General features: G+C 37.2%; 3 protein-coding genes across 3 annotated transcripts; all 3 read left to right on the forward strand.

Moving 5' to 3' along the window:
• The first annotated feature begins 2,606 nt into the window (after positions 1-2,606).
• On the forward strand, positions 2,607-4,033 carry rgs1 (regulator of G protein signaling 1). The gene is made up of 4 exons (XM_034556047.1): positions 2,607-2,617; positions 2,921-3,000; positions 3,077-3,243; positions 3,508-4,033. Exons 1-4 carry the CDS (start codon positions 2,607-2,609, stop codon positions 3,682-3,684), a joined length of 435 nt encoding a protein of 144 aa, XP_034411938.1. The 3' UTR covers positions 3,685-4,033.
• A 4,000-nt stretch (positions 4,034-8,033) lies between these two features.
• On the forward strand, positions 8,034-9,809 carry LOC117746995 (regulator of G-protein signaling 13-like). The gene is made up of 5 exons (XM_034556363.1): positions 8,034-8,254; positions 8,369-8,428; positions 8,517-8,578; positions 8,662-8,828; positions 8,937-9,809. Exons 1-5 carry the CDS (start codon positions 8,184-8,186, stop codon positions 9,120-9,122), a joined length of 546 nt encoding a protein of 181 aa, XP_034412254.1. The 5' UTR covers positions 8,034-8,183; the 3' UTR covers positions 9,123-9,809.
• A 5,400-nt stretch (positions 9,810-15,209) lies between these two features.
• Positions 15,210-17,332, forward strand: LOC117746367 (regulator of G-protein signaling 2-like). Its single transcript, XM_034555445.1, is given in 4 exon segments — positions 15,210-15,306; positions 15,637-15,770; positions 15,772-15,804; positions 17,123-17,332. Coding segments are annotated over 4 exon segments (474 nt in total).
• Positions 17,333-20,283: the final 2,951 nt, after the last annotated feature.

Here is a 20,283-nt window from a genome sequence, read left to right on the forward strand (position 1 = left end):
AAGCAAATTGGGCCACGTTCAGTTTATGAAAGACTCAAGCTGAAACTTTGTTCCTTCCATTCTAAACACCTACTTCAAGTGAAGTATTACGCGTTAATGTGGGGGAACAAGGCACCGTCTAAGGCCCGATGGGCGTCTTCTCTCCATACTAAAAGTGGCAGGATGTTTTTCAGTGAATAGGAACCAGCTTTCTCTTAAGAATCTTTGCAGACTGAAGGGTAATTATCCTCCAAACCAATTCTGTGACAAAGACAAGTCTGTCAGCAGCATTGAACCGATAAAGACATGCAGAAAAAAAAAATACAAAATGTTTTGTTGTCTTTTCACTGTGGTTGAGTAGATGCTTGGCCTGCAGTTATTCTATGGTTAATCCGGCTGTATGTATTAGTTACGGTCCATCAGAAATTGGGAAATAATTCCTGCTGAAAGATGTGAATAGAAAGAAGATCTCTTCGGGATCCCTGCTGCTCACTGTTTTCACCATGTAAGTCGAGGGAAAGAGATGAGACACTTTCTTAATAAATTAAAGGCATACTTACTGGTTTACTTGCAGGGGAAATCTAATTTAACAGGGGGGTTTTCGGTTACATCTGCACCCTTCACCAACCTCCCACCCTGCAGGGGAATGGTCAAACCCCTCTCATCATTCATTGACAGAGACACATGGGGGGGCCTGGAGATGACTAGAGTGCCACCCTGTGTACGGTGAAAAAAATTGCAACTTGGTAGCAAGTGGATTGCTTGTATCACTAGTGAAACTCAGCACATTTCAATGTTGATGTTAGAATGAAAAGAATTAATGCTCTTTTACTAAATTGCACTGATCTTTCCTCATTCAAATCCCAAATCAAAACCCACCTGTTCAGAACTGCTTTTAATGTGTGTTTGTTTTTTTTTTTTTTTTTTTTTTTTTTTCTTATCAGGGTCCGAGCGACTCAAAGTCCCTATTTATTTGTTTTATTTGTTTTACCTGTATTTTAGCTATTCTTATTTATTTATTTTTAGCTTTTAGGATGTTTTAATTATGTGAAGTGTCTTTGAGTACTATGAAAAGCGCTATATAAATTAAATGCATTATTATTATTATTATTATTATTATTAAATTAGCCATTACAGGGCTGTGTGAAGTCCCCCTATGTCCTTGTATGTTAACACTGACTGCTCAAAATACATTTTGATTTGTAAAAAATGGATACTCGACAGTGAACGCTCAAAGAAGACATAGGTCCTCATATCTTTCCTGGCGGTCCCTTTTTTGAAAAACAAATTCCTCTACTTGGAGAGTCTACACACATGCAAATAGGGGCAGCCCGGGTGTTTTCCATCACCTGCTGTGATTTACATCCTTGGTTTGTTTGTGAGCCATCACATCCCTACGAGTGGTCAGGGAGGTCAGGACGGGTTCAAATGCACTTGATATACTTGTGAAGATCAGACCCAAAGGACTGGAGCGCATTCCTCCACATATACCTCACGAGTAATGATATTCTCTGGGCTGTGAACTGGCAAATCAGAAATATATCTCTTGTGTTGATCTATCTCAAATCCCACAAATATGTACTCAAACAGATTTTTAGTAAATGCAAAGAAATCTAAATCAAACATCTATTAATGGAAGTGTAAAGGTACCAAAGAGACATTGCGAACATTGCTGCTGACTAATGTTGCAGCAATACATTTTGTACATGTCGGTGATCCCCTGACTTTTCCTCGAGCACAGCCATGAGGTTGAAGTGAAACATCTTGGCAACTACCAGATGGATTGCTACGACATTTTTGACAGACGTTCATGTTCCCCTCAAGATGAATTCTAATAACCCTCAACATTGTATCACATCATCACTTTTCTGTATTCCAAAGCCTGTGCAAATTTGAAGAGGTTGACTAATCTATGAGCATGCAAAACATCTGTCCAAATCAAAACCATATGTTTCAAGGGCTGGTGAATACCTGCATCAACTGAGCGATGAGGCACATTGATGAATCTGTGCACTTTTGCCACCTTGATAAATAAGGAACACTGCAGATATGCAAATGGCAGGACAAAGAGAGTTTTCCTTAATCGTGTATTTGTTTATGGCTATTTGTTTATGGTCAGGATCTTTCCCCCGGAGCTTCCTGACCATTGATCATTGCTATAGTTAAATCTTTGTTCTGAATTTGATGTCATACGCCACCACAGCAGGCAATTATGTTAACATATAGCTGGTTATACTCATACAAATACAGTTCTTACTGATGGATGAAACATGTTCTGTAATCTAAAATTCATTTGTTTAAATAATCTTAATTCAATTAATTTAAAATAGATATAGACCCTCATATTGTCACATGCACGTTAATGATGAGCACTGATCCTGGACAACAAGTGAGTTTGGCGTAAATCCCAGCTGAGCTCTCTCCTCATGGTGCGACAGACACGGAAGGATGCCACGTCTCTCGTAACAACAACACTTTGCATACAGATTTCCATATATTCCATTCATGTTGGGTGGGGATCATTTAGGTTTGTTCAGTCACTTGACTCCCTCGTTTCCAAACAATCACAACCCCATCTTCAGTCTGGCAGGATCTTATCTCTGTCTCCCTTTGTAGAGGACGAGGAGATGGCCATAAAGTGAGTTACTGCACATTTGATTATTGGGCTTTTACAATTTTCAGCAAGCAACAGCTTACAGCAGCCATGTGGAAAATGCCAAGGAGTTTTTCACTCACTGTAAGTCTCACTTTGCATTGTGCCTTTTTTTCTGATGGGGCTTGTCGTGATATATGGTTCCTGTCATATGCTTAAATGCACTGAAAGTCATCTTAGAGCATAACATACATATGAATTACTTGACCTGCTGTGCAGGTGGTATGTGCTGTGGAGTTCACAGATAACTGGGCTAGTGATAGATCTTGATGCTCTTTTCAAGGGTAGATTGTGTTGCTTTCCCAAGGATCCACTGGAGGATGTTGAGACTTGGAGTGAGTCTGTGGACAAAGTCCTCAGTTGTAAAGGTGAGAGTATCCTCTTATTGTGCATGTATTTCATTGTATATATTGCGACACGCTTACTGTCGTCTGTGATTCCCAGCCGGACAGATAGCTTTCCGGGAGTTTCTGAAGTCTGAGTACAGCGAGGAGAACATACTGTTTTGGCTCGCCTGTGAGGAGTATAAGAAAATCAAGATGGCGCCAGAGATGATCTCCTCTGCCAACAGGATCTACTCAGAGTTTGTCGAAACAGAAGCGCCCAGACAGGTAAACCATTGCGAGCTAAAAACGTTTAGGAATTCAAATTTTTAAATTTTTAAAAAAGACGGTTATTGATTATAATTATAATTTTGCAGGTCTACAGTGATATAGTGACTGTTATAAGGTGGTGTCTTTGTGTATTTTACTGTGGCAAAACTTCAGAAGGTTACTACTTAAGTGCACACAAGTTGTTTCCCCCCCGAACATAACAGTGAATGATGATGTAAATAGTTTCTGAGACGCCCTCTGGGCAATATTGTTTGATTCCAGATCAACATAGATTGTGGTACCAGAGAAAACATAACAAAGAACATCTCCCAGCCTTCCCTGACTTCGTTTGATTCAGCACAGAAGCTCATCTACAGTCTGATGGCCAGGGATTGCTACCCGCGCTTTCTAAAATCTGACATCTATCAGGGACTCCTGAGAAGAACTAATTCAAGGTGACTGTTTTAAAACGGACAGCCTCTCAGACAAAAGGCTCGCAACCGCTTTTCACCAACTCTGATCTGCTGTAGCCCTCTTTTATTTCAGTGTGGATAACAGGTTTACGCCATACAATCCAGATCCCAAGCAGAAATAGCTTTTCTGAACCTGTGTGTTTCCCTAGACAGTTACAGCTCAAGAGAATGTGTGGCTTGTATTATACTTCCTTTCTTTAATTATGTCATGGTAAAATCTTTAAAAAGACTGTGCACTTAATTCTTCTATGATTATCTATTTTCTCTCCTCCGGCCCATGAGGTTAATAATAAAAAGAATCCCTTTATTGTAAAGTATTATCACCACATAATTGATTATGCAAATATGAACCCTAACATGCTCTGAAAAAATTCAACTTTCACATGCAAATAAATATGCGAGTGTATTGTTAAACATTTGTCTCGATTTTGTGTTTTCTTGTGCTGGTTTGGATGTATCCTAAAACCTAAAAAGTTGGTTGACCTTTGGGTGTGGTCCTTTTGAATGATGCAAATCACCTTCGTCATCACAGAAGACCTGTCTGTAAACTCTAATCTGGTCATTAGTAAAAAAATACACCAGATGGCAACAGACTCCTTCAAGCCGCATCATTCAGTAAACGAGATACAACAACAAAATACATAACACTTCCTCTCTCTCTCTCTCTCTCTCTCTCTCTCTCTTTGTGTGGCGTATGTCTTCAACATCTCAGTTGCGTTAGACGTTGTTGAGCATGTGAAGAGGAACTGTGTAAATCACCTCAAATGTGCCCCACACAGGGAAGGGCATGGATGGGAGATCACTTGTGTAACCAACTGAGCACATTATGTGGATCTTCCCCCAAAAGAATATTAGTATATGTTGTGTCATGCAGAGTATTCGACAGTATTCGTTATTTGCTTTGTCATGTCGAGCAAGCACCTGGTGGATTTTACAAACTTATGTAATCTTCTATGTAAAACTCTTCGATGTAAAAAGCATGCAAATACAAAACAGCATAATAAAGCAGGATTTCCACAGTGAGACGTGATTTTCAGATCCACAAAAATAAAGCAGCATATAGGGATTAAATAAAAAATGACAAGATGCATAAAAATGCTACAGTTACATTGTTCCCTTTTGCATGTACAATCGTAACGTGTTTATGGTGTCATTGTTTTTTTGGGGGGTTTTGGAAAGTGGAAGTAGGCACAGCGTGGTTTCTCCATGCGACTGCAGGGTGTTCGACCTACATTTAGTTCTGCTTGCGTTGGTGTCATATTGAACGTACGGAGGATTGATTATCAGAGGTGTTTTCGTACAACTCACTTTGACCACAGCTTCCTCTAGTTCAGACAACTCTTGTTGCACTCACCTGTTTGTGGGAGAAGGGTGAAGTTCATACTGTAAAAATATCGAGTTTGACAAACCACGTTTTTAATCTGCACTTGTGACTGTGTGTAGCCCAGCAAAACTATAGATATTGCAGGAAGTGAAGAAGACACAAATGATAGAAACTGAGCAAAGTAATAATTCTCAGAGTGACAGCATGGAGGAAACTCACAAACGAGTGCTGCCACTGATAAACAAAATGTCTGAGATAACGGTTTATGTCACCACAAGCCTTCAACAGCTGCCTTCTCACACAACACATTTCCTGTCAAGCAATCTAACATGAACAGAGACAATGTGACAAAACAGTACTTACTTGTGGTCCAAAAGCCACTCGTTGAGTTAAAATGATATATTTAAGAATCCTTTTTTTAAAAGGGACCTTCCATTTTGTTATGCTTTAGCTCAGACGTTTACTCAAAATCTATATTTCTTGCAAAATAGGTATACATTCCTGTACGCATTGCCATAGTTTTCAATTGCTTCAGTATGAAAATCAGCTTGTGTAAACACACTTGAGATGAGATACTGTTGGTATTCACTGTGAAGTTGCATTATGATTTTGTAGTAAATCAGCTGTGAGTGCAGACTGATTGAAAAACAAAAGCAGTCCAATACAATGACTGAGGAGGATGACATTGAAATAAAATAGAGAGGTGGATAGAGCAGAATTATAGGTTATAGCACAAGGTTTTAAACAAATGACACTTTGTAGGCTATCCTGTAGAAATACATTCATGGTGCCCAGAGAATGAACTCTAATGACTTTGGTGATCCTCCCTCTTTTCTTCTAGCACCAGCATGCAGCGTAACAGTTCGTATGATATGTTACAAAATGTTTTTTCCGACAAAAGTCCAGCAACATGTGTCATTACATGCATACATTGTTTTCAAAATAAACTTCTGTCTTCACTAGAAACAACTTAGTTAGGTTTGAACACAACTACTTGGTTAAGTGGAGAAAGATATTGTGGTTTGGGTTAAAATATCAACAGAAGTGGCGTTACTTAAGTACAAAAGTTACCTGACAAATAGATTTCACAGTAAAAGTTTGAAATTGATGGTAATCACTGAAGGGATGCAGGAGTTTGAGTAATCTAATTTAGTGAAATTTAGTTAAAAAAAAAAAACTGAATTAGCTACATTAAATGAATCTATATGAGATGTAAGGAAAGTCTCTAGCATTATTCTCCAAGGCTTTATATACAGCAGCGACATGACTGGGTATATTGGACCATGTTAGCTGAAAATGTGGGAGATCAAATATTCAGTTTCACATATGAGGATCGGGAACATACAGGATATATAAGGTTATGAGAAAAAGTCTATGATGAAAGTGGTGTCCATTGCTGACTGCCACTGTGTTATAAATGGGAGCGGCTTTGTGATTAAAGCTGAAGATCTCAAATGTCATGTGATAAAAGCAGATAATTATAGAAAAGCTGAGTACAAGCTATAACAAACCACACTTTTCTTAAACATAAAGTTGTCATAAAAGACAGCATAAAAAGTTCTGATCAGTGTCCTGACGTTTCCTGTCAACAGGAAGTGAATAAAACATACTTGAGTGACACGGCTCACAACACGGAGGAAGAATAGAAGATATTTTATTCAATGATGTTTACAATCTGGTTAGATCTAAACTTTCTAGATTTCAGATCAAAATTATTTCCTGAGCCAAAGATGTCTTATTTTACTGTATTTATATTGCATAGATATGGCACTGGATGTTTTGTCTCTACCACTTTCAGTCCTGTCTGAAATAGAAACGCTGTGGCGCCTTAGAACATGAACACAGTGTCTCTGGTTTGCTTCCGGCGGGCGACTTGTGTTTCATATCATCACCCTCTGTTTCCCCCCATATTTCCTGTATGCCTCCAATCTAGTAATGGCAAGAAGCTATTTATTGTGAACTGTATGAAGCATTAGCAAATAGAGAAACTTCTAATGCACCCAGAGCAAGACTGAGTACCAAATGCTACTCTGACAAAACAAGACAAAAACTATTTTAAAAGACAAGACCCAATATACACGCCAGTAAGAACTGCATGTTGAAGTAATGACATGTAGAAACTTAGATGCTGGGGCCTTACTGGAGCAACACACATGGATAATAAATATACTCTGTATCAACAATCCAGTTATTTCTAGACAGGGTCAGTGACACCAGCTGAGTTTAATTGCAGTGCACTGTGAATGTTCCTGAACAGGATAGAGGTAAATACGTGCTAAATCATAGTGTATCAGTCAAAAAAAGGAAAAGAGTCTTAAGTCACTGGTTCAGTAATGTCCCTTATCGAGCATTGTCTAGCTTTAAGGGAAAGTTTCCCACAACATGAAACTGTTCACAACTAGGTCTGTGGAGTATCATACGAAACTGGGTCACAATCTCTGGAAAGAGACCTTGCTTTTAAGTTATTCAAATGTATTTGAGTGTCATATAGTCCCATTAAATTCATGAGAAGGCAGACATCTCTACAGCCGATATGTCCCAAAAGAATCCTCAGCTCACACTAAAACAATCTAGATTGATAAATAGCAGTAGAGGTAAGTAGAGAAACATATCTTTTTAACAATTTTGGTAAAACTCCCCCTTTAAGTTAACAAAGTGAGCTGGTTAAAGGAATATTTTGACTGCCTAATGCTTTAATTCTCTAATATTTACAAAACCAAAAGCTAATACCAGACCGAATCAGCTTGCAGCAGCAAAACCCCTCAGTGTATCGATTTGAGCCAGCATGCATTTTATTGTTTGTCAGTTCACCTTTTCATTTGTAGAGGGGAAATCGTTTCCAAAGCCTGAAACAGTGGCATTGGTTCTGGGGGGAGACTGGACTAAGGCATCTGCTGCTGAATTTTCCTCTGCCATATTTGCATGCAGGTCTACGTACAGTACACACGGACCGTAGTTGCAGTTTGCGTCGGTTTGCGTCACACCCAACTTCCTCTTTTTCTGTGGTTAGTTCATCGTGATGTTGTGACGCTACACACCAACCTCATGTCAGACTTCTGCTGTGTATATATATCTAGTCGACGCCGAACAGACACAGTCACAGATCTCACAAGTCTCGAAGAGCATCCCAACACGGTCACACATACAAACGCATTGTTGCAATGCCGAGTCTAGTTGGATCACCACCACGGGAGCTGCAGCACCTCAACATGGACACGAGTAGCAAAAAGAGGTAAATATATATCACAACTATCTACTTTTTGTGTGTCATTGCTGTTCAGCCTTTTCGTATATAAGTACAACTTTCCAGTAAATAAGCTTGATTGATTTGTGTTTGTTTAACCAGGGCAGGAAACCTGAAGTCTCGACTGAAGTGTAGATCGTCTCAAGCCGCTAACACTGAGGGGTGAGTGAAGGAAATGTCTCCACTGGGAACTAAAGATCTGAAATGTTGGTGTTGCTCATGTGAGTGACAGTGCGCCCCCGTTTTGCAGGCTTTGTTATGAAGAGATGTCCCAGTGGTCACACTCACTAGAGAGCCTTCTATCATCCAAATGTAAGTTACACATAATCCCATTGTCAAGTTTCATCATCAGTGTTCTTCCTCAACGCTGACGAACTAACTTCTCATCTGTTTAGATGGCATGAAGATATTCCAGGCCTTCTTGAAGTCAGAGTTCAGTGATGAAAACATTGAGTTTTGGCTGGTGTGTGAGGACTATAAGAAGATTAAGTCTTCCTTCAGGATGTCCTCCAGGGCTAAAAAGATCTTCAAACGCTATATTCAAGCTGAGGCTCCGAGAGAAGTAAGCACAGAGGTTTTTTATATTGCAGAGATGTACTTTATTTTCGCTATACCTAACACCACTGTTGCTCCTTTTTAATCGTCCCTATTATTATTCCTCTGCGTCCAGATCAACATTGATCAAAAGACCAGAGAGCTGATCAGGCGGAACATGAAGACGCCCACCACCGTGTGCTTCGACGATGCCCAGAGGATCGTCTACGGGCTGATGGAGAGGGACTCTTACCCACGTTTCCTCAGGTCTGACATCTATCAGGCTCTACTGGACTCCAGATCAGAATCAGTTAAGATGTAAAGAAAACAGATGCCACAGACATGATGTTTGTAGAAGCTGTACTGTAAAGCTGAGCCTAATGCAGGACTACCTGAGAGAAGCTGTGGGGTTGGTTGTCTTGACTACACGGGCGTTAAGTCTTTAACACCAAAAGGAGCCCCAAAAACTTTCCTTCTGAGATGGAGAAGACATGCTTCGGGGTTGGCCATGGCCTCATATGACTGTGTTAGTCAACTCTGTCGTAAAGACAGTTTGTTCAGAACCAGCCGGTGTCATGAAAAGGGACGGAGAGAGGCCAGAAATGGTTACTGGCGTACATTTTCATATCTTGTGACAACCGCCGTAAAGGAAAGGACTTCCCAGATATGCTGCAATTATGAAGTGAAAATGTGAGGGACTTTCTGTACGAGATGCCAGGAAGTGTATGTGGTGCAAAAACAACACCCTCCACCCCAGAAACAAGTGCTTGATTTATTGCACACATCTTAAGTTTTATTGTTGTCTCACTAAAGCAATAGAAAAGTATGCTATCAAGACGTGTATTTGAATTACATTTGTTTTACATTCTGACAACGATACTGTTACAATTATAATATTTTTTAATAAGCTATATGTATTTCACAGTTTGTGAGAACGTTATGTGAATGGGAATATTGAGGTGAATTTGTACATATTTGATAATAAACTATATATTTGCTTTTAAATCTACATGAATCAAATGACTTTAAACCTGCAATGCCACAATGACTAAAGTCTGTCCTCTCACATAAACAGCTCAGGTTCCCATGACGATTTAGATACACATCTCCTTGAGAATCCGCCAAGAAACTTAGTCACCAAGTCATTCATTCATACTCATTGTTAGAATATTTATGTCTAGCAGCCCACCAGAAGTATTACTCATGTTCTCTGCAATACGTCAATCAATCTGCAGTGCGTATTAGGATTCCAAGCTTTAATAAACATTTTGGGAAAAAGCAAGAAAGTGAATAAGCATATTTCTCAACATTTTTAATCAGTCCTTTAACCCTTAACATACAGTATCCCCCGTGTTTCCACTTTAACTGCCTTAAGTTTATTTACTTTGTATTTTTCATCAGCTTGTCTCTAAGTTTACAGTGAAATACCATTCAGTTACATTTAGTGTCGTACACCATTTCTCTCACATTTCACATTTTGAAGGATAAACAATTAGGACCACCTTATGCAGAATGTCTTTCATGCACATTGTGCAGTTCATTCATGCCTTTGCTTTAACATTCAGTCTTTCATTTATTGGTGTCGGAATTAGACCTCATCCTCATGAATTGTTCTTAGTTTTAAAACTGAAACTGGATACAAAAAAAGGACCAAAAGGGAAGTTTATGAGTGGAAACCTATGAAATATAACTCTGATAAAGGTTACAGAAATTAGGGAGAAGTGTTAGGACCCAACTGCTCAGCCACATCCTCTTTTAATGTCACTTGTTCATCCTTGCTTTTGTGCAAGCAGACACACTGAGGCAAGTAATAATGCTTCTGAACCTATTTCATGCTTTTAGAGAGCAATAGACATCAAATTGTCAGTGTAAAAGCAGTAATTTTGTGTTTTTGCCAAAAGGGCTTTCAGCAGGATGAGAACATCCTTTTTATTTCTCACAGAGGTCGTTGGGGTGTTTTCACTCGGATGCAGCTGAGGTGTTAAACTGACGCAGATTAATCACTGCCTGACTAACCTTATTTGCAATGTTCTGTTTATTAGTAACAAGAAGATCCAACAAGAGATATGACCATGAGAAGCAACAGAAGACCAAAAATATGAGGTCATAACCTGAGAGACCGGATATTTGAGTTGTCACACACTGTATGACACAAATCTACAAATCGCTTTGTATGTCAAACGTTGATGATATCCACTAGAGACCATCGGCTGCCATGTGTGTTATGAGACAGAAGTCATCCTTTTGCAACCACAAGGGGTGTTGCGTACAGGAGGTCACTGGATTACTGTGTGATGTTGCTCAACCAGTTCAACAGAGGATGCTTTGTTTCAGGTCTATTTCAGAGGAAGGTGAAACATTTTCTGACTTCAGTCAAACATATTCCACCAGTGGTATAATCAATACAGCATCAATTTGAGCATTGTAAAATTAGAACTGAATATTTTTTAGAAATTGAAGACATGGAGACTAACATGGAGTCTACAGCCACGTTAGCTTCTCTGTGAGGCCGTAACTAAAGGTCCTGGGACAGCGATGTCGTATGTGTACAGATTGTAAAGCCCTCTGAGGCAAATTTGTAATTTGTGATATTGGGCTATACAAAATAAACTGAATTGAATTGAATTGAACTGAATCAACTATACTTCACCAGCATGCTAACATGCTCACAGTGACGATAGTCACATCAGATATAATGTTGACATGGCCACCTTCACAGTTGAGTGTGCTAATATTTGCTAATTAGTACTAAACACCATATACAGCTGAGGTTGATGGTAATATCATAAGTTGTACTTGATCTTATTTGATTTGGTTTATTAGACAAATGACACTTTTGACAGTGAAACATTGAAAAGGGAATGAGTCTCCGAAAATGTAAACATCATTACCGGTACATATAACAATAAATGACATGTGGATGGATTATGTTACGTCAGTGTACACAGTAGCCTGAGGGAACAAACTCCTCCTCGCCCTCTCTGTTTTTGCCTTCAGGCAGCATAGTGCCCCTTTTTGGTCTTAAATCTATCAAATCTATCCCAGCATGCATCAGTTGGAAGACGTGGAGACAGCCAGAACACACACAAAGAGTCTCCAGTATTATGCAAAACAAGGTCCTATATTTATATCTACAGCAGAGAGGGGTTATATAACTTAATTAAGAAGAACACAGTTGTATGCTGCAAACTTATTGAATCATTTGTGAGCCATGCAGGCTACAACCGCTTAAAATGATGCTGGTGATGATCAAAGATTATGCTGACCCACTCTGAGTTTCATTCATGCATCAAACTGTAACAGTTGTGTTGCATATTCTGGTCCCCTGTGGCCTAAATAGGTGTGATTGGACTAGTTTAATGTAGGAAATGGTGCAACATTCACTTGTAAGCAGACCCAGATAACTATTCTGTTTCGTTTCTCTGCTCTGCCGGTGTTCACATCACTTCCTCAGCAATGATTTAATAAGGAATCATGTGTTTCTTAGAAATAATGTAATCATTAATTCATTCTTAGAGTTTTAATGTCCAATTATGAAGTGGGTGAAAACATTTATGTTTTCCAAAGCCGTGCAAACTCCTTGCAGATATTCTATTGAAACAGAGACATGGAAGGTTTCAAGGGATATAAAGACCAATTATGGTGTCTATAAGTGGTTTGAATATCAGATTTTCTTCTTTTGAAAAAAAGTGAGAAAATGTGACTAGATTCAATTGCTTTTGACGTTATATATATATATATATATATATTGACGTTATATATATATATATATATATATATATATATATATATATATATATATATATATATATATATATATATATATTATTGATTGAAGTAGCTAAAGTTATGATAAAGGTTTTGCTTCATTCAGTATGTTGCGTAATACAGATGGTTGGAAGCTTTGTGCCAGTCTGAGAAAAAATGTGAGTCCTAATAATTATGATTCATGATTGAGTTATGAGATCATTTCTAATAATCTTGAGTATATAATATGTCATAATTATGATATCGTGAGATGAGTTGTAATTATGGGATCGTTTTGCGTATCATTTAAATAGGATTTATTATCTCATAGTTATGATTGTATTGCATATATAAAAGTAGAAATGCAAGCAGACAACCAGTGATGTGGGGTCATAAGTGCTGTAGTGGTAACTTTAAAGTGAGTATTCTAGTAATGTTTCACACAACACATATTACATAGGCCTCAATACTGTATAATCTGCTGAATGGATAGGGGGTTGTTACTGATCTGTTCTAGCTGTTACTGATATTGTATGCCCTTTTTCTTGTTTCTTTTTATTTCATAGTTATTATTTAATACAGTGATTACTTCCCAAAAGATTCAAAGAAATCACAATCTTTGTCTATTATCGCCAACCTCCACCTCCATCCACTTCTATCTCATCCGCCAACAAGAAACGAATATAATGTCAAATACATCAAATACATATCTGAAATCTAAGCAATCTGCACATTTGCAACCCTTGTATCTTTCCCCTTTACATTTATATAACTGTGAAATAGTATTGTGCATGCAACCTTCAATTCTTAGCGTATAAGGTTTCTAAATTAATTTCTAATCCTACAAGTTATCGTCTCCATTTTGTAAAAATCACTAATAATCAATCTCCTTCCATTTGTCTGTGTTGCCGTTGCTCTCAGACATTTTTGGGTTATCTGCTTAAGAGTGCTGCTCTTAAAATTTAAAAGAGGTACTTGGTGAGAAAGTAACTGAAGTGTTTTACCCTGAAGTAATACTACTAGCTCTAAATAGAGTGTGCACTGATGATATCCATAATTTACAAGCAGCAACCTCAGGTTGTGAAAAGTGGAGCCGATGTGAATGCTGAAGTGCCTTGCATTCTTTCTAATAGCCAGTAGGAGGTGACTCCTCTCATTGCACAAATAAGACATATTGTATGAAAGTCTATGAGAAAATGACCGTACTTCTCACTTGATTTATTTACTTAGTAAACATTGTAAACATTAGTTGATGGTCTCAATCCCCAGACTTCTTCAATAGAGTATGATGTAAATTTAGTAAAGTATCAACCCATTTATAGTAAATTAGACAGCAAAGCAGGGTATGCTTACGGTTGTGACTACATTGTGATTGACAGGTCTGGGAGCTATCTGTCTTTTTATCTCTCTTTTAACCCTTTGACTGTTTTTTTTAGTTCACGAAATTTCTTGGAATAGTTTGGCCACCTAAAAACAGTTGGTGGCAGCCAAAACTGTGAATTCAAGGTTGCAGGCCTATTGAATAAAGGCTGGGACACAGCCTTAAGTTATGGGGTGTGACACGTGCAGTGTGACTGGAGTCGCGATGTTGGAGGGTTACAGCACAACGCGCTAGTATTAAAGGGTACGTTCGAATGGCTGGTGGCTGATACATAATAAAACATTTGTTAGAATAGAATATTTCTTCAATAATTGCAACATTTTATTTTTCACTCATGAGGCTATAGACACCCTCCCTGTGGACACCCTGAGTGAAATGAGTCAATCATCTCATGTTGACCAAAGCATGACATCATGGCGACTATAATAAGCTTAAATATGGTAGACTGTTTAGAAGAAGTGGAGTCTTATATACAGTCTGTTATCATGTGCATATTCTGTCCCCTGTTAATATCAACAACAGCTACATCTGTGTTAAATGTTTATTGTAGTTCAAGTAATGCTTGGAAACATGATGAAACAGGCTTTAATTTCATGCACTTAAGACTACTGTTATTCTGTTTATGCAAACAAACATTTATATTGTCAACGATTGCAACCAATGGACTGTCGCAAATGTCACATTGAATTGACCCCAAGTTTCTACTGCTAATGTTACATTTTCCCTTCCAGAAAACAACTTTCACTCTATAATAACTTCTAAATAACAATATTATCACTTCCAGAATACACTATTACAAACACAATGTTTTTAATGATCTAAACTAATTAATGTTGATTCCATGGTATACCATTTATTTATCAAAACTGACAAAACCTTCAAGGAAAGAAAATGATAGCTCATTTGAATATAACGTCTTGAATTGACAGCCTTTTAAAGAAGCTTGAATAGAACATTTAAAAAGTAACAACATAAGAAAGCAACAGTGATAATGGAGGGGAGCTAATCCAGGAGCTGTAAAAGAAGAAAGACACAGAAGGAACTGCATTGAAAAAAGACAAACTGCTAATAGAAACTCGTGACTTGACCTCTGACTAGAAATAGCGGAGACTTGAAAGGTTAGCTCAATAACGGAGAGACTATGTAATGCATTTAACTGGGGAGAATGTGATGAGGGTTTTTGATACACAGCAAACTTCTGTTCTATAATTCAATATTAAGTAAGAGTGCAAGGTTTGACGCACTTAAATTATTCTTCTAATTTCATAACACTCAGACAGTATGTCAATAGAAGTTAAAGATAGAGTGCCTGTAGTTCAGGAAGAAACTTTGGCTTTGACCATCAGTAAGACGAGGCAGTCGGGAACCAGTGGTGAAGGTGGAAATCTCACTTCAATATAAGGATTCAGCAGCAGAATGTATACGGAGACATATACACTGTCAATTAGTCAGAGCAGGAAGTGCAATTCAAATTCAACAATGAACTCAAAGACGTCTCTGGACCGGGTATTTATTTAAAATGTTCACAAAAAACTTACTTTTCCTTCGTCTGCAGACTTCAAACAAGTGAAACATGCCGACTGGGAGAATCTCTTGAGACACTCCTTTCCCAGAATGTAATTTTCATCCGCTTTCAAGCAACGCAAAACTAATACCACGGTTGGTTTCTGTTCTATTTATAATGATATTATGTTCCCATGTGTAAAAGGTGGACAAATAGCATTTTGGGACTTTCTGAAATCAGAGTTCTGTGAAGAGAATCTGGAGTTCTGGCTCGCCTGTCAGGAGTTCGAAACTTCTGACAGTCCGGAGGAGCTAACACGGAGAGCAGCAAGTATTTATGAATGAGTTCATCGGTGCTGAGTCCCCCAAACAGGTAACTCAAACACAATAATAACTGGCAGCAAAATGTGCTCAGACCCAAATATAAACAAAACCCAATTTAATTTACGCATAAATATTCAGTGTGTTTATCGCACAAGTAATAATATTTGCTGTTTTCTAGAAGACGGTTCAAGAAGGTAAAGTCCTAAACTTTAGAATGTTCGGCGTTTTTAGAATATTCAGTGTTTTTAGAATGTTCAATGTTTTTAGAATGTTCAGTGTTTTTAGAATGTTCAATGTTTTTAGAATGTTCAGTGTTTTTAGAATGTTCAATGTTTTTAGAATGTTTAATGTTTTTAGAATGTTCAGTGTTTTTAGAATGTTCAGTGTTTTTAGAATGTTCACTGTTTTTAGAATGTTCAATGTTTTTAGAATGTTCAGTGTTTTTAGAATGTTTAATGTTTTTAGAATGTTCAGTGTTTTTAGAATGTTCAGTGTTTTTAGAATGTTCAGTGTTTTTAGAATGTTCAGCATTTTTAGAATGTTCAGCGTTTTTAGAATGTTCTGTGTTTTTAGAATGTTCAGTGTTTTTAGAATGTTCAATGTTTTTAGAATGTTCAGTGTGTGTTTAGAATGTTCAATGTTTTTAGAATGTTCGGCGTTTTTAGAATGTTCTGTGTTTTTAGAATGTTCAGTGTTTTTAGAATGTTCAATGTTTTTAGAATGTTCAGTGTGTGTTTAGAATGTTCAATGTTTGTAGAATGTTCCGTGTTTTTAGAATATTCGGCGTTTTTAGAATGTTCAGTGTTTTTAGAATGTTCGGTGTTTTTAGAATGTTCGGTGTTTTTAGAATGTTCAATGTTTGTAGAATGTTCAATGTTTTTAGAATGTTCAGTGTTTTTAGAATGTTCTGTGTTTTTAGAATGTTCTGTGTTTTTAGAATGTTCAGTGTTTTTAGAACGTTCAATGTTTTTTGAATGTTCAGTGTGTGTTTAGAATGTTCTTTACAGCTTTCTTCCGCTGCCTCAAAAAATGAAATCTATTTATATTTTAAACTACCAATCCCTCTTATTTGTCCATAGTAATTATATTTTAATTCACAACGACATACAAATGCATCCTGTAGCATATTTTAGTTGGTATCCACACAAACGTCTCAAGACACCTCCAGAGCACATTTCACAGCCAGCCTTTCGAACCGATCCTTCTAAGCAAGCTGACTGTAATAATTTACTGTACACCAACCACAGCAACCAGCATTTAAATACTTACTTTCAGACCATAGTAATGATGCAGCTGCCTACACACGCTGTGCAATATTGTATACTGCACAATACATTTCAAGATTTAATTTTTTTTCGTCTTTCCAGGTCAACTTAGATTACTACACAAGAGAGATCGTCGGACAGAGTCTTCAGCAACCATGTCCATCGTGTTTTGTTGTGGCACAGAAGAAAATCTTCAACCTAATGGAGAATGGCTCCTTCCCACGCTTCACTCAATCTGAGCTATACAAAGTCCTGCTTGCTGCACAGAAAGGCCTTGAAGATAAGGAGCACTGGAGATCTAATGCGGCATGATTCAAAACCAATCAGCAGCTCCATCTCCTGCACAAGGACTAGTGCCATACATGTTGATGGTGTTAAGTGACACAGGGTCAAGGACTGCTTTTGAGAGAAACTGTGTCGGCACTTCCCTTAAGTTGCCACCTCAGTCAGTGCCAGCTCTTTTATTTGGCACTTAAACAATATTTAATGACATTTTAATGAATTTTCCATGTATGCTTCATTAACATTGCAAGCTTCACTTTTTGGTAAATCCATACAAATTGTGCAACTTTTTAATTTATTGATATAGTGCGCAAAAAAATGTATCCTGTGTCCTTACAGTTGATGTGCTACTGCCACCCAGTGGTGACTGGGAACACTTCCATATATACATAATAATACCTTTGGTCTTATTTTGTTTGTTTGTTGCAGAAACATGTTATAGGTTGACTGCAATCATGAGATAACAATATTTTTTGTGATTTAAAATGGCTGTTAGTTTTAAAACACAATTTTCTAAATGCATTCTGTCAGTCGTAAAAAGCAATGTCTTGTAGTAAAGAAAATAAGAAAACTAACAGAGATGTTTTCTTTTGTCATTTCAACTTGTGCTGATCTTTTAATTGAAACTAAAACAGCTCAATGGAATCCACCCACCATTCGTTTAGTTACACCTATGGCCCTGTATACGCAAGACAAAAGATGTTTAAAATCAGGTCGTAACAAAAAAAACGCAATTATACAACATGTTTTGGTGTCCTCAAGCTAACGATATGTTGCAGCAAAGTGCTGTGCCATTTGTATTTATCCCATTTAAAGCCTGTGTAGCTTCTCACTCCATTTAACAGACAACGTCAATTTAGTCCCTGAGAGTTCAGGGCTTGAGGCCTCAGGGGGGACATTTGGATAGTGGATTCTTAACCAGCTTCCTCCTCCTACATGTAACTATGTTTTTTGTTCATCTTGCAAGATATTCGGTACAAATGGTTCCAAGCGACTACCCAAACACATATGTACTTGTAAACTGCTCAACTGCACCAAGATAGGCAGTTATGTTGTCACAGACGTTAAAGGCAAGGTTGGTCATCTTCTTAAATATAAATATGTTCTTGTCTAATTAGCTAATGTCTTGGATTCATTACTTTTCATTATATAACACATGTATTTTTTTTTTAAAAGTCATATATCTATCTCCCCGATCCCCGCACTCCCTAGTCGCATAGATGACGAAACAGTGAAAAGGGGGGAAGAGCTGGTTCTGGCAGCAGAAGAGCTGCCTGCTATTAATCAATAGTAGATTTAATTTTCTCGAGTCGACTGGTAACTTCTAATATATAATATATAAATAATATATATATAAAATACACATATAAATAAAAATACATATGTTTAAAGAAATATATAGAGAGGAATGTATAAAATGATATATAGAGAATATATACATATATAAATAATAATATAAAATGTATATATAAATAAATAAATATGTATGAATAAATATAAATAATAAATATAAATTAAAAAAAATAATTGATATTAATTAATAAGAATATATATATATATGGATAAATGAAATAACATGAATAAAAAAATATATAAATATAATATTATATATTTATACATATATAGAAATAAATAATTGTAATGTAATATATATATAGAAATAATTTAAATATATATATATATATATATATATATACAAATATATTTTGTATATATATAAATAGATACATATATAAGGTCTATATCATGGGCTGTTATCTTAATGTGTTCCAGTTTGGGGGTTAATGATGACATATTCATCATTAAATTCCTCACACCAGAATCATGAGGGGTAATTAAATATGACATCATTCTATTAAGTCTATGGTTGGCACAATTTGTCTGTGTCTGTTTGACCTGAGGCGAGGTAAAGTTAAAGGGTTCTTTCATTCAGTCTCAGCCAGTCACTGTTGCCAATTCATATAAAAGTTAATCAAATCCACTCAACGATTTATGTTTCCGTTATCCAGTGTTACATTGGAGCCATCAGGAAGTACTAGAATATCTTCAACGAGCAACCACACCCTGAACTCAAAAGGTGGTGTCTGCAGTGTAGGGTCTTTAAATCATTGTTGAAGATTGTTTTCTTATGATTACCAATTTATTTTAAATGTTGTCATATTTTCAGTAAGTTACATACCCTGTTTGTGACTACTGGATCAGAAACAGACAGACAGGCAGCTAAGTTATGTTGTAAGATTCATACTGTTTCAACTTACATGATCCTGTACATTTATAAGTAAGTAAGTACGAGTGCAATGGTCATACCTTTTGTGTTTTCAGCAATTGCCTTTATCAGAAAATATGTCACGAAAGGATAGAAAGAAGTTCAGCTTATTTACTCCAACAAAGAGAACTCGGAAGAGGTTGTCAAAGTGCTTTCTTATCTTGAAGTGGTGGAAAAGGTCAAGCACAGTTGTGATGAAACAGAGGTCATCAAATAAATAGAGGAACACAAACTGGAGAGGGAACAGCTGCTGACAGACCACCTGAAGCCCAAACAAGTCTGCCTTCCAACACTCAAGAATCAACTGCTAAACCACATTGCATTTGTATTGAGAAATACATTGGTCTAATCAGTGCAACTGAAATATGGATATGTTCTTTTTTCCTGGAGGTGTGGAGACTTTTGTTCAAGGAAATGCCTCTACAATCAGTGCTAAAGATCTTGGGTAAGATGATGTCAAGCTAAATTCTTGAACCAGGGAGTTTAGAAACACTGTGAAACACAAGCCATATGTGACAGAATACAGAGCGAGACGGAACTAACAAAGTTAGGGCCTTGCTAATGACAGTTGTTGTTTTAAGTAAACATAAGCATGTGCTTAAATACTTAACGCCTGTCTTGAAATCACCAGGCAAAGATCCACCCTTTCAACATACTCTTGTCTTCTGAAAACTACAAATGAGGCCAAGGCTATCAGGGTAAAACCAACAGACAC

This window comes from Cyclopterus lumpus, chromosome 17 (assembly GCF_009769545.1).
Source record: "Cyclopterus lumpus isolate fCycLum1 chromosome 17, fCycLum1.pri, whole genome shotgun sequence".
NCBI lineage: Eukaryota > Metazoa > Chordata > Actinopteri > Perciformes > Cyclopteridae > Cyclopterus > Cyclopterus lumpus.